General features: G+C 36.0%; 1 protein-coding gene and 1 long non-coding RNA gene across 7 annotated transcripts in view; one reads left to right on the top strand and one right to left on the bottom strand.

Annotated features, from left to right (window-relative positions):
- Nucleotides 1-3,261, bottom strand: part of LOC140505031 (uncharacterized) — a 115,731-nt gene extending 112,470 nt beyond the window's left edge. For all 6 annotated transcript variants that reach the window (XR_011967321.1, XR_011967322.1, XR_011967326.1 and 3 more), the window contains exon 1: nucleotides 3,123-3,261. This is a non-coding gene — a long non-coding RNA (uncharacterized lncRNA). The remainder of the gene's footprint in view (nucleotides 1-3,122) is intronic.
- Nucleotides 1-14,892, top strand: part of MUSK (muscle associated receptor tyrosine kinase) — a 191,679-nt gene that overhangs the window by 22,902 nt on the left and 153,885 nt on the right. Inside the window, exon 2 of the mRNA XM_072610563.1 lies at nucleotides 7,928-8,054. Coding sequence (XP_072466664.1) covers nucleotides 7,928-8,054 — 127 coding nt within the window. The remainder of the gene's footprint in view (nucleotides 1-7,927; nucleotides 8,055-14,892) is intronic.

Raw genomic sequence — 14,892 nt, 5'->3', positions numbered from 1 at the left:
GTAAGTCCCTCACCACTAATCTATACTTTCTCTTGTTGATTTCTCTTCTTTCTATTTTTTTTGTCTGAAAGTCTCTTCCCTGTGTCCATTCCAACTCTTCTAGGTGCCATTTGTCCCCAAGAGTTCCAACTACCCCCTCCAAGGACAGGTAGACCTTTAAAGCAATAAATTCCGCAGTCTTCAAAGGCATGGTCTCCTTTCTCCTCCCCATCTTTGAATGTTTTGTCCTTTCTCTGCACCCCCTTCCCTATAGGCTCTTCTCTTTCTGAGACAACAGAGGTCATTTTTCCTTCATTGCTAGCCCTTGATTTGACAATAGCACTTCACATACTCTTTTCTAAAACCCTCCTCCTTTCTACCTCTTTCATGTACCCTCCCTGGCTGTAGTGTATTCCAAGAAAAGAAACATTCACCTGTAGGCAGAGCATCATCTGACTCTGTCTATAATGACCCCTGTTGTCACTCTGTTGCTGTTGCTGTCCTTGCCTGTTGCATTTATTCACTCCTCCATTTCTGTTGTTTGGAGATATTTGAGAAACAAATATCTTGTCACTTCTGGGTATTTTTTTGTAATGTCACAAACATTTCTTTATTATTGAATGGCTAATTTTTGTCCTATGTGCTTAAGCTCAGATACATTGAACTGTATGTTAGAATTCCAATGCTCTTTGTAGCACATTATTTCATTCCTTCCATTTTCTACTGGGCAAAGAATAATCTTGCATTATTTGAATGTCTTTTCCTTTGTATTTGAAAGTCTTTCTCCTGGTAGTTTGAAGAATTTATGTCTAAATTGAATTGTTAAATTTAACGATTATGTGTCTTGGAATCTGAAGCCTTGGCTTTTTTATAGAGGTGATCTATAAATTTTTTCAACTGCAATTTCATTTTCTATAATCAAAAATTCTGAACAGATTTCTTCTGTTAATTCCTTCATTACTATTTTAAGGATTTTTGTCCTGTTGCATTCATCTCCAAGACCTACAATCTTTAGGTTACTTCTATGTATCCTGTCTTCAAGATCAGTGTTGTGCTTGCAGAGTGAACTGATTTTCTTAAAATGTTACTCTTTTTTGCTTCTCTTCTTCTAGGTTGTCCTTAACCTCTTTTGAAAAATTTTTATTTATTGTCAATTTATGTAATGAAACAAACATTTCTATAACATAGTATAATAAAAAATTATTGCACATGAAACTACAAATCTGTTATATATAACTTGTTATTCCTTTTATACCTATAATAGTTACCATGTAACTTTCTTTTTTTCTTTTTTCCTTTATCCCCACCCCACATGGCTACCATTACACACAAATATGGATAAATGGATGTGTGTATGTATGTATACACACACACACACACATATATATATATATCCCATCCTATACATACCTCTGTTTATCACTTCTTTCTCTGGATACAGATACCATCTTCCTTCATATGCCCTTTGTAGTTAATTTCAATATTTATAATAGTTTAAATGGTTTATTTGCTTAAAGTTGCTCTTAAAACAATATTGCTCTTACTGTATATAGAACTCTCTTAGTTCTGCTCTTATCACTCTATTATTTCATGCAAGTCTAGCCATGTTGTTCTAAGATCATCAAGCTCATTATTTCTTATAACACAGTAGTATTCATCACAATCATATTAATTTCTGTGTATTTGCATTCCCAACTTATTCTCTTTTGAGTTTTCGTTTTTTGGTGAGTCTTGCCATTGCAAATTTAAGTTTTTCTGTTCTCCTTATTTTTGCTTTGCAGAATGTAAATTCTCATTTGTCTTTTAAACCACTGAGGAACAGCGTGTTGTGGTTCAATGTTCTCCTCAAATTCCACTGGGTCCTTTGCCTTATCAAGTGTTTGGACCATTTCCCTTGATTCTGCAATAAGTATTCATAGATGTAAGCCTATGGCATGCCTTTGGGTCTGTTAATATAGCTTTGCTGCTGGTAGCAAAGGAAGTAGGTAGGAGTGCTGAGTAAAGACAGGGACAGTGAGCACCACTTTCTGATTTTTTTTTAAAGCTTCTTTTGCATTCTGAGTGTCCTATACTACTAACGTTGCTGTATCTTTAGCATATAATTTCTGTTTAGGAGAGGTTGTGTGGATCAGAGGAAATTTTTAGTCCATGATCTTGCTGCTCAAATTACCCAGAAGTCCCTTCTCTCTTAACATTCTCAAAAATGATTGAGGAACCCATAAAATGTTCTGTTTATGAATTACAACTATCTATTGGATATATTGGAAGTTAAGACATTTTAGGATTATAAAAATAATTTTTACCTTGCACACTTTCCCTAAAAGTGCCTCAGGGAACATTAAAATGTCCCTGGATTATAGCTGACAACAACTGATACGGAGCGTAGCTTCCTTCTGCTAGGTTTAGACAAATATCTTTCTAGAGTAAATTGCCATGTAGTCTGGCTTTTGATTGTGTCCTGTGCTCCGAACTCCCCCCAAATCCAGATGGCATGATCTAATAAATTAGTGAAAAGCAACAAATAGAAAAAGATTCTATAAACAGATTTATTTTTGTCATATATGATTTCATATCTCCTCTGGGTAGAGGGGACGAATTAAATATTTGTGTTTAGAAAGCCTCCTATTGAGTAGAAAACTGGGGTGTAAGGGAAAAATAAAAGTAGAAAAAAAGAATCTAGTGTTTCAGCAAATGATATAAATTAGGTTAGCAAGAACTTGTAAGCAGATTTCTGAAGACAGTGAGAAGTAGTGAAAAGGGAAAGAATCACTGGATTTGGAATCAGGGGGCCCAAATTCAAATCCCAGTTCTGTTATTTGCTATCGATGTGACCATATCAGTTCATCTCTCTGAACCTCAGTTTCCTCATTTATAAAATGAGAAACTTGGATTAGAAATTTCTAATGTGCCTTATAACTCCAAAGATGATAATCGAATGAAGAATATAGAGTCAGTTGTGTTAGCTACCTTCTCTTCCTTGGAAACCTTGGCTTAAATTACCCCTCCATGCCTCTGCCTTCCAAATCTACATCTTTCACTCCACATTTTCTCTTAAATTCTAGTTTTGAATTTCCAGTTAGTTCAATTACCAATGTTTGGTAGCTCTACCTAGATACCTCACTATTAGCTCAAGCTCAACATACCTTAAAGTGAACTCCTCCCCTTCCTTTCTCCTCCTTCAAACACCCTATCAACGCCATCATCTCAACCATTTCTGTGAACTTTAGTCATTTATGCAATTGAAACTTTGAAGACATCTTTGGCCCCTTTCCTTTTATCCAATCTATCTCCAAATTCTGCTGATTGTTCCATCATGGAATCTCTTAAACCACAGAATCACAGAGCTTAGAATTGAACGGAATCCTAGCAACCATTTCAGTCATGAAAGGAACCTCCACACTATAACATATCTGACACATAGTCATCCAGCTTGAGGATTCTTTAATGAAAGAGAAACTGCAGTTTCTTGATATAACCCATATCGGGGCAGCTAGGTAGTATAGTGAATAGACCACTATGCCTTGGCTCAGGAAGATCTGAGTTCAAATCCAGACAGCTGTGTGACCCTGGGCAAATCACTTAACCCTGTTTGCCTCAGTTTTCTCATCTGTAAAATGAGCTGTGGAAGGAAATGGCAAACCCTGCCAATATTTTTGCCAAGAAAACCCCAAATGGTGTCATGCAGAGTTGGACGCAACTGAAATGACTGAGTGATGAAAACCCATGTTATTTTGGAATAGCTTTTTATTGTTAGGAAATTTTTCCTGACACCAAACTTAAATTTGAATTCTTATAACTTCTACTCATTAAATCTAGTTCTACTCTTTGGGATAAAACAGAACAAGGCAATCTTCCACATGAGAGGCCTTCAAATACTTGTAGACACCATCATGGCACTCTTCTAAACTAAACATCCCTAGTTTTCTATCATGGAATCAAGGACCTTCATCACCTTAGTTGCCCTCCTCTGCACACACTTCATCTTATCATTGACTTTCTTCAATTATAATGCCTAGAACTACACACAGTATGCCAGATGTCTGGTCAGGGAAGACTGCAGAGGGATTATCACCTTATTCTTGGAGCCTATACATATTTAATGAGGTCTAAGATGGCATTAATTTTTTTTTTGGCTGCTGCACTGCACTGATGTCTCAATATGAAACTGAGAATCTACTTAAGCCTCAGTCTTTTTCAGGCAAACCCCTGTTCCTTTCTACATTCTCATTACTTTTTCCCTAACATGAGACACTATAAGTACACATCAGAATTACTAAAAATAGTCTCAACTGTTCTTATAGTCTATAGGTCATTTCTTCTCTAATCCATCTCACAAATTGAGATTGCCAGATATAATCCTTTGCACCCAATAAGCTGTACAATTTTTAGCTTCCTAATACTTTTAGAATAATACTAATATTTTTAGTATTTAGTATTTAGCTTCCTAATACTTTTAGAAAAAATCAAGGTCTTCCTTGACCTTGAGCTAATTTTCCTTTTTTTAACTTTCTTTTTTTCCCCACTTAATAATATTTTATTTTTTCCAAATACATGTAAAGATAGGTTTCAACATTCACTTTAAGACTTTTAATTCCAAATTTTTTTCTTCCTTCTCCCTTTTCTCCCTCTCTTCACAAAAATGGTTAAGATGGTGGTGGTGGTAAGGTATTTTAAGGAGGGGAAAGGAAGAGAGGAATTCACTTTGATATATATTGAGCTTGAATTAATACTGAGGTATCTATGTAGAGCTACCAAAGATTGGTAATTCAATTAATTGAAAATTCAGAATTAGAATTTAAGGGAAAATGTGGGCTAAACCAATCTGATATAGTCTATACATGTACAATCATATTAAACATATTTCCCCATTAGTCATAGTGTGAACAAAGAATCAGAATGAAAGGGGAAAACCACAAAAAGGTGAGGGGGGAGAGAAAATAGTATACTTTGACCTGTATTCAGATTCCAAAGTTCTTTCTCTGGATGTGAATAGCATTTTCCATCATCAGTTTTTTGGAATTGTCTTCGATCATTGCATTGCTGAGAAGAGGTAAGTCTATCATGGTTGATCATTGTACTTGTTGTGGTCATTGTGTATAATGTTCTCCTGGTTCTGCTCACTTCATCCAGCATCAGTTCATGTAAGTCTTCTCAGGTTTTTCTGAAATCTACCTGCTTATCACTGCTTATAGCACAATTTTATTCCATTATATTCATATATGACAACTATTGTCTGGCTATTCTCTAATTGATGGGTATCTCTTCAATTTCCAATTTTTGGCCACCACAAAAAGAGTTGTCAAGCTAATTTGCCAATTTCAACTTCTCTTAATGCACTTATAAGAACCCTCATATATATGCCCTTTTCTCTCAATGTTCCCTAGTCTCACTTCTAGTGGTAGTCCAAGTCCTACTTCAGCCATGATAACCAACCCTAACAATTGCAGTTTAAAAAAAAAAAAAAGATTTTATGCTTCATGGCTCACCATGATGTCTCCTGCCATTGACTAACTTTAATGCTTCTTGATGGTACAATTCATTTACCACTTAGTATATGGCGCCCTTTATTTCACAGCTATACCATGTTCTCTCCACTCAACTATGAACTTGATGAAGGCAAGGCTTACTTCTACTTCTTTGTTCTCAGCAGATCTGATACGGTTGGAATGTCTGTTGATAACAAAGATTTTATTTTTTTAATTGTTTTATTTTCATATAGACTTATACTAAACAAATCTATAAATAAATCACCTGCAAAGTATACTTCCCACTCCAGACAGTGGGAAATAAAAGAGAGATTACTTTTAAAGGTTGGTGACATTCATTATATTTGGTAGTATGATATTCTTTACTTTTTATAAGAAAGAAAAAATTACATACTTTGATTTTAATAATTACTTCAGTACCAACATTGATCATTGTCTTTGAACTGAGATTTGTTGCTGTTTGATTCTGAGATGCAGTGTGGCATAGTTGGAGGTGTCTCAAAAGTCTCAATGAGTTTCACGTTTTAATAGCTTAAAAATGTACTAAGAGTTTTGGGATACCATGCATGGATATGTTTAGAGTCAGAAAGATCTGGATTCAATTCATTTTTCTAACACATTTGTTGAGTGAACCTGGACATTATATGACTTTGCAGTGCTGTAGGCCAGGACTTCTTAAACTTTTTCCACTGGCAACCACTTTTTGGTTTTGGCAACATTAGTTGGTGTTGTGTGGGAGTGACAGTATGCACAGTGCAAAGTGTACATGCTTTGTGTTAAGAACCAAGTCTACAGTGAAGTTGCATGATACAACCAGCACAGGCAAGTGCTGCCAAAAACACCTCAGCTTCATTATGCATTTAATTTTTAATTAATTTTTGGTTATTGCATATTCAGAAACCTTTTACTGTTGCCAAATTTTTCTCAGCCCAGTGTCACAACCCACAGTTTAAGAAGCACTGCATTCTTGGCAATTTGTAAAGACTCTGAAATTGAGGTAGTTTGGTAGTACAATGGATAGAGTTCTGGGTCTAGATTGAGGAAGACTGGAGTTTAATTATGGTCTCAGATACTTACTAGCTATGTGACTTTGGGGAAGTCACTTAACTGCTGTTTGCCTCAGTTTCCTCATTTGTAAAATGGGGACAATAACAGTATCTACCTCCCAGGATTGTTGCAAGTCTTAAGTGAGATAATAATTGTAAAGCATTTAGCAAAATGCCTGGCACATAGTAAGTGCTATATGAATATTATTATTATCAAAATACAAAAAAGGTGACTTTTTTTTGGTAGAAGTTTATTCACTGAGGTGGAGGCAGTCATTTTCATATCATAATTACTATCAATGTTGCTCTCTCATTTAAATGGCTTATATCACATCATACAAAGTTTTCCATGTTTCTTTCAATTTTTCATATTTTTTAATCTTTATGATACAATTATTCAATTTAGTCAATATAATTTATTCAGCCATTTCCAGTAAGGCATGAAGCTCTCTCTTCCTCCTCCTTTACTTTTTGTATTTGCTATTGCAAATAATGCTCCTGTGAATATTTTTTTCATGACTAGGTATTATCGTACTACCCTTTATTACTCAGACAATGAGCATTGTTGCCTATGTCCTTAAGTCATAAACTGAATAGTGAAACTATTTCAAAGGCTGGGAACATGTTCCTAACACTTTGCTGACTTTTCTTGCATAATTTCAAATTGTTCTTTGAAACAGTTATCCTACCTACACCCAAAGGACTTTAAAACTTTGCATGTCCTTTGACCCAGCAATACCACTTTTAAGTCCCAAAGAGATCAATGATAAAGGAAAAGGACCTATATGTAAACAAATATTTATAGCAGCTCTTTTTGAGGTGGTGAAGAATTGGAAATTGAGAAAATTCCCATCATTTGGGGGATGACTAAATAGGTGGTATATGTTTGGGATGTAATACTATTACTCCATAAGAAATGATGAGCAGGATGGTTTCATAAAAACCTGGAAAAACTTCTATGAAGTGATACAAAGTGAAGTGAGCAGAACCAGAGAACATTGTACATAGAACAACAATATTGTAAGGATGATCAACTGTGAAAGACTTAGCTACTCTGATCAAGACAATGAATGATCCAAGACAACTCCAAAGGACCCATGATGAAAATTGCTATACACTTCCAGAGAGAGAACTGATGAACTCAGAGGGCAGATTGAAGCATACTTTTTTACTTTATTTTTCTTAGTGTTTGTGTGTGTGTGTGTGTGTGTGTGTGTGTGTGTTTCCTTTTACAACATGGCTAATACAGAAATATGCGTTGCATAATTTCCCATGTATGATTGAAAATGTTTGTTGCCTGGGGGAAAAAAGTTGTGCTAGTTCACATCTCTACCAGTAGTGAATTATCACAGAAGGGGATTTCGATGTTGAATACAACTTACAATTTTTCTTTTTTGATTTCTTTACTTTCTATAGCTCCTATCATCACCACTCCTCTTGAAACAGTAGATGCATTAGTTGAAGAAGTGGCCACCTTCATGTGTGCTGTAGAGTCCTATCCTCAGCCTGAGATTGCCTGGACTCGTAATAAAATTCTCATTAAGTAAGTATGTCAGTTCAAAATATGGTTCTCTAATGAGAATGCAATTTGCTGTTGTATACTATGTCTCTGAGGAGGTTGGCAGAGGAGGCCAGCCCTAGGTAAAATTGTGGTGTAGGTAAAATTTGGTTTTGATGACCATACTTCAAGAATATAACAAATTTTAGATAAGAAAGGGACTTAATGGAGTGTTTACATTAAAGGATCTCGGGTTTTCGAGCTGGGAATGACTATAGAGATCATCTCCTATAATCCCATCATTTTAGTGATAAGAAATCTGAATCCTAACCAAGTGAAGTAATTGATCAAAACTCCTAGAGACCTGAACCTAGATCTTCAGACTCCAAATAAAGTCCTCTTTCCATTAGTCACAGAATCATAGGCTTAGAGTAGTAGTCTAGCCTCTTTATTTGATAATAGTAGCTCATATAAAGTATTCTTGTTCTAATAAAAGGGAGTCCTAGAGACTAAATGACTTATCCAAAGTAAAATAGCATTAGTAGCAGTCTTAGTTCTAACATTCAAGGTTCTCCATGTATCCTTCTTTCTCTTTTAAGCCTTTCCTTCCTCAAAACTCTGCTTTGTTTCTGACTACTGTCACCCTTAATCTACCCTCCCTGTTTTTACTCTTCCAGTCTTATCCCCTTCTCCTCTTACTTCCCCATTTGTTAAGATAGATATACCCAACTAAGTCTATGTTATTCTCTCTGAACAAATTCCAGTGAAAGTGATGGTCAAGCATTGTCTGCTACCCTCCCTATTTTCTTCTCCACTGTAAAACTCTTCCTTGCATGTCTCTTTCATGTGATATATTTTTCCCCCTTCTCCTAGTGCATCTCTCTTACAAACACCTTATTTGTTTTTGAGATCAACCTATGATATTCAACTCACACCAATGCCCTCTTTCTATGTATACTCCTCCTAATTGCCATAATAATGATAAAGTTCTTCAGAGTTACAAATCTCATTTTCCTATACTGGAATGCAAACAATTTAACCATATTAAGTCCCTTATGATTTCTCTTTCATATTTACGTTTTGTACCTTGAGTCTTGTGTTTGAAAATCAAATTTTCTATTCGTTTCAGTTTTTTCATCAGGAATTCTTGAAAGTCTTCTATTTTATTAAACATTCATTTTTCACTTGAAGTTTTGCTGAGGTTAATCTTCTTTGTAATCCTAGCTCCTTGACTTCCCAAATATTATATTCTAAGCCCACTGCTCCTTTATTGTGGAAGCTGCTACATTTTGTGCAATCCTGATTGTGGCACCATGATATTTGAATTGTTTTTTTTTCTGGCTGCTTGCAACATATTCTCCTTTACCTAGTGGGAACTCTGGAATTTGGCTAGGGATTCCTGGGAATTTTCATTTTGGGATATCTTTCTGGAAGTGATTGGCAAATTCTTTCAATTTCTATTTACCCTCTGGTTCTAGGCTATCAGGGCAGTTTTCCTTGTTATTTCTTGAAATATGAAGTCTAGCTTTTCTTTTTATCATGGATTTCATGTAGCCAAATAATTCCTCAATTATCTCTTCTCAATTATTTTCCAGGTCAGTGGTCACATTTTCTTTATTTTTCATTCTTTTGACTTTGTTTGATTACTTTTCAATATTTCATGAATCATTAGCTTCCACTTGCCCAAATTTAATTTTAAGGAATTATTTTTTTCAGTGAGCTTTTGTACCTCTTTTCCCATTGGTCAATTTTATTTTATAAGGAGTTTTTTTCTCTTCATTAAATTTTTGTGCCTCTTTTAGTATTTGGAAAAGTATAGTTTTTATGATTTTACTTTCTTTAGTATTTTTTGTGCCTCTTTTCCCAAGTTGTTGACTCTTTTTAATAATTTTCTTGTATCACCATCATTTTTTCCTTTGTCTTATTTTATTTTTAAAATCATTCTTAAGCTTCTCTGGGAATTCTTGTTGGGCTTTCCTCCAATTTACATTTTTCTTTGAAGCTTTGCTTCTGGCTGTTGTTTTCTTCTGAATTTATGTCTTGGTTTTTCCTACCATTGTAATCACTTTTTATGGTCAAGTTTTTTTTTTTTTTTTTTGCTTGCTTATTTTCCCACTCTGTTTCGTCCCTTTGAACATTATGTTAACAATTGGATCTGCTCACCTTGGACTGAGGAGGCTGTGTCCCAAGCTTTAGACTTTTTTACATCACTTTTTTTAGAGCTAGTTCCAGGGGACTGCAAATGTTCAGTACTTCCAAGGTGGTATAAAGTGGGGAACAGTATGGTCATTGCTCTCCTGGTTTGCCCTGTGGTTTTTGCCCAGGAAAGAAACTCGTTCCCTTCCAGCCACAAGTGCTAGTGCTCTATGCGACCCTAGAATTGTGAGCAGGTTCCTTGCTGTCCTGCAGCTGTCGTTTCTAATCTTCATTTATGCCACGGAATTAAGATGAGGGCCTCGGCTTCCTTATGAGCAGCTACCTGCATTCTTCTCCGTGGAGCAATGACCAGGACACCTGTTTTCCTGTGGCTGCATGCAGTAGTGGTTCTCTCTGCCTTGGAACTAGAACTTGAAACTCACTGCTGTAGAACCCTGCTCTCCTGCATTTGCAAGAACTAGATTGCTAGTGCTCCTCTTTGCCCTAGACCTGTGACTCAGAACTGTGTATCGACAATGCAACAAGGTCCTGTACACAATGCCAGCAAAAGGCCCCCTATCATCTCTTTCTGACCAGTTCTCTTACCCCGTTACCATCACTATGCATAGTTCTAAACCACTGAATTGAACTATCATATTGTCCTGAGAATCCGTAGTCATATAGTTCCCTCTTTATTTCAACTCGTGATACTTTTGTGATTTCACTAATTCCTTTGATATTTTTATTAAAAATTTTCTTGTGTTTTAAGGAAATTCTAGCTTTATTTTTGATGTTACTATTAGTATTTTTTCAGTATATTTACTCTTTAATTTTGATTTAGACTTTTCTAAAAGTATTTAGTATTTTTAACCATTAAAGAGAACACACATTTATTTTTAAACTATTGTTTACTTGCTCAGTTATTTCAAAAGTATTTTATTTTGGAGGGTTCCTGATAGTTTTACCTCTCTCCTGTCAATTTTGCTATTTTCTTTTCTTTTCTTTGGCAAGGCAAACAGGGTTAAGTGACATATCCAGAGTCACGCAGTTGGTATCAAGTGTCTAAGGCTGGATTTGAACTCAAGTTCTCATGATTCTAGGGCTGGTGCTCTGTCCATTGTACCACCTAACTGTCCCTGATTTTGCTATTTTCAAAAGAGAATCTTGAGGAGGTAGGCTTTGTTCTGACTCAGTCTCACTTTTCCATCTTTCTAGATATACTCAAACTTTTAATTTTCAAAGATAGCATAAACTCAAGAATCAGAGTGGGGGAGGGGGAAATCATTAGAAAATTCAGGAATAGTGAGGGACTATGAACAATACTAAGCCTAAAAATTTTTCAATATATGTATATACATAATGATAGCATGCATCAGTATAAAACAACCCATTTCAGTTGAAACCTCCAGTGGTTTTCATGACTTAAAAAAATCCCTTAAGGAGAAATAAGCAAGCATTTGCATAGTGTCTACTATGTGATAGACACTTTTACAAATATTATCTCATTTGATCCTCATTACAACCACGCATGTTATACGCTATTGTTATGTCAGCTATAGCTGAGGAAACTGAGGTAAACTGTATATGAAGTGACTTCTCCAGGCTCACTCAATATGTTTCTGAGGTCAGATTTGAACTTAGGTCTTCCTCCTATGATCAGCTGCCTATTGTTTCCTTGAGGGGAAGAGAGCCGATTAAATATTGAGTCTGTGGAATTAGATAGGGAGTAGCAGAATTTAGCAACATATCTTTGTAGTGATTGGGTTGGAGAGGGGTTTGATTTGGGAAGTGGGGGTGGACAAAGGAGAAATATTACTTTCACCCACAAAAAAAGTCATTCACTTTATTGGAGTCATACTCAGAAAACAACCCCCTATTGTAAATTTAAACGGGATTCAATACAAAAATAGTTTTATATGAAATCATCTTTGTCTTAGCAGAACTACAAGGAAGGCAAGCCTTAAAGGTTCTGCCAGCTCTCAAAATCTGCTGTTGTGACATTTGGGAAGAGGAAATTTCAGAAAGGACTGGGTGGTCAATCTTGTGAAATACTATAGAAAAAGTATATTATTTTTAACATTCTTGGGAGATATTCAAAGCCAATAATGCCTAAAGTCAGAGGGAAGAAAATGAAAGCTTCCAGAACGGATTAGAACATGGCCCCAAAACAAGTGAGGAAATTCCCTGGATATGAGGCCATTAAGCAAAGCTGTCAATGTTCTTCTCTGGTCCTTACAGAAAAGCTAAGATTAGAACTGCCTGAAATATTCAAACCTAGCTTGCACACTAATATCTCTGTTCATTCTTGTGCCAAATTTTTCCAATTTCATTCATTCACATGCGTATGCTACACATTTTTACCTAGGGGTATGGTGCTACTAGGTACTTGTCTGTAGTCAGTGATAAGTTGTAGATACTGTCAACCACCTTTTCAACCCTGCCTTTAAGTGATCCACTAAACACCAAAGGCCTCTTTGTGGGAGCTCTCCCTGGCTCTCAGAGAGCTAGTTACCTCTATCTCTGAGCTTTACCCCTTTGTGGGCATGGTGCTCATTTTGTTAGTCTAAAGGGTTAGTGTATCTGTGTATTTCTCCAATTAAATCCTTGGTTTGGCACTTACCCACCAGAAAATTCTGCCTTCTTCCCTTTGTTTCAATTTTTCAGTGCAGTCAATCCCATAAGCACGGCATAATGAAGTCAATATTTTATTCTTATCCATAAGAGAATAAAATAAAATACACTGAATGACCACTGTTGGGACTAGGAATCTATACCTCCTTCCACACAAAGCATCTCAAACCTTGTTTAGTTTACAGGAAGCCCAAACCCCAGAGGGGTCAAAGTATACAGTTTAGGGGTTCATATTCAAACCTCCCAACTCTGCTATGGTAGGAAAGGAAAAGAATTAGCCACTCATAGCACTAACCTGTCCTTGCCAGTTCCTGAGGTTTCTGATTTTCACTCACAGATCTCCTATCTCAGGAAGTTCAGGGGTTGTGAGTCGCTTCAGGGTATGATTGGTTAGATTCTCAGTGACTAGAGGGAAAAACCCCAAGTGTCTTGAGTCATGACCCATTGCCTCTCCATTTTCTGTCTCCTTGGAAAGTTTTAAGTCCCAATGTGGTTTATATCCTACTTAGTTTCTGCCTCCAACTGATCTTGACTCCCCCCCTTGACTTTTTCTACATTGCGTTATAGAAACTTTGTGGGGTCATTCTACCTATCCTTGACAGGCATTTCTCTAGATGCAAATTTTAATATGATAAAAAAAGATTCTAACAGTGATGAGGATTATGGAAGTCATATAAATAATTTATGACTTATAAAATTTTTCAAATGGAGGAAGCAGCACAAATCCATAGAGAATGTATGAGGTCACTGCTTGTGGGTAGTCCAATATCTAGGAATGAAAAAATGCCTTCCATGGACTTGGGGTTATTTCAGGACTGGCTCAGATTAAAGATTGGGTCCATTCTAGTGTTTTCATTGCTCTCCCAACCAAAATGACTCACTGTCAAACAAACTCAGATCTCAAGAACTAACCCCTGAACCAATTAGTTGCTCCAGGATCATCTTTATTGGGCTGTTTGCAGTGATATACTAGAGTCAGCTTGAACCATCTGGAAAGAACTGATTGTTAAATTTTCATTGTACATATTTATACCACTTTGGAAATCAACAATCACAAATCAGGTCTTGATTTCATTGGGCTATTTTCTTATTATTTGACTTAAGAAAATGATAGAAATATGTTGATAATGCCTAGTAAACTTGAAATATGCCATATATGCTTTTTTCTTTTTTTTGAGAAATGGTTGTTAAAGGTTGACCAGCACATCCTTGACCACTCTTTAAAAGTCTTTCATTGCCTCCCTTTTCCCAAGCCTATTTACGTGTCCTCATCATTGAACAACCTGTGCAGTCACATTTATCTCTGTAGATATCTTTGAATTCCCATGAAGGTCATTTACTCCAAATAGCATTTAATTTTTGAAAACATACCATCCTTTTTGAGCTGATATTTCTTTTAAGGTCTTGGATCCTGGGAGTCTACTTTTGATTTCTCTGAGTACTTTAAAATTTGCTCCCAATATCTATGGAATATTTCAGACTATACCCATTGTTCTCCTTATCTATCAAGAAGTGCCACAGGACGTGTTCTTTTCCTTCCAAGGTTGTCATCATTTCTACTTCAGCACCAGTACCTCCTTATTGTTAGAATCTGGATGAGGGTCTATTTATTACCCCCCCACTTAGCATCTGAGACAAGAAATTATCAACAGGGCAAGGCAAGAATTTATTGTCAGCTACAGGACACTTAAAATGGATTTTTAGAGAGCTAGAATTCCCCCTCACTATTTCTTTTCTCTCTTTTTGGCATTGATTTCTGCATCAAAAACTTATCCTTTTTTTCCTCCATCTGGTCAAGTGGCTGGAAATGTCTTCTACGTCTAGTATTCTTGATGTTCACTGACCATATCTGAGAGGCATATTGAAATACTGATTGAGTGTAATTATTTATTTATAGCTATATTTGCAGTTAGAGATTATGCATTCCATAAATCACTTGGTATACCATTCCTATCTTAACATTGTTTTTGTTTCTTTAATCTTCCCACTCATGCTTTCCTCCTCCTTTGTATCAATATTCGTATAGCTATCCCTTCCCCCTCCTTTCCCTCTTCCCTTGTCCCTTTTACCCCTTCCATCTACCCCTTCCTTTTCCTCGGTCCACATAGGTTAAAAC

The sequence above is a fragment of the Notamacropus eugenii genome, chromosome 1 (genome assembly GCF_028372415.1).
Source record: "Notamacropus eugenii isolate mMacEug1 chromosome 1, mMacEug1.pri_v2, whole genome shotgun sequence".
Taxonomy (NCBI): domain Eukaryota; kingdom Metazoa; phylum Chordata; class Mammalia; order Diprotodontia; family Macropodidae; genus Notamacropus; species Notamacropus eugenii.
The sequence above is the reverse complement of the archived record's forward strand: the minus strand, read 5'-3'. Positions and strand labels throughout refer to the sequence as shown.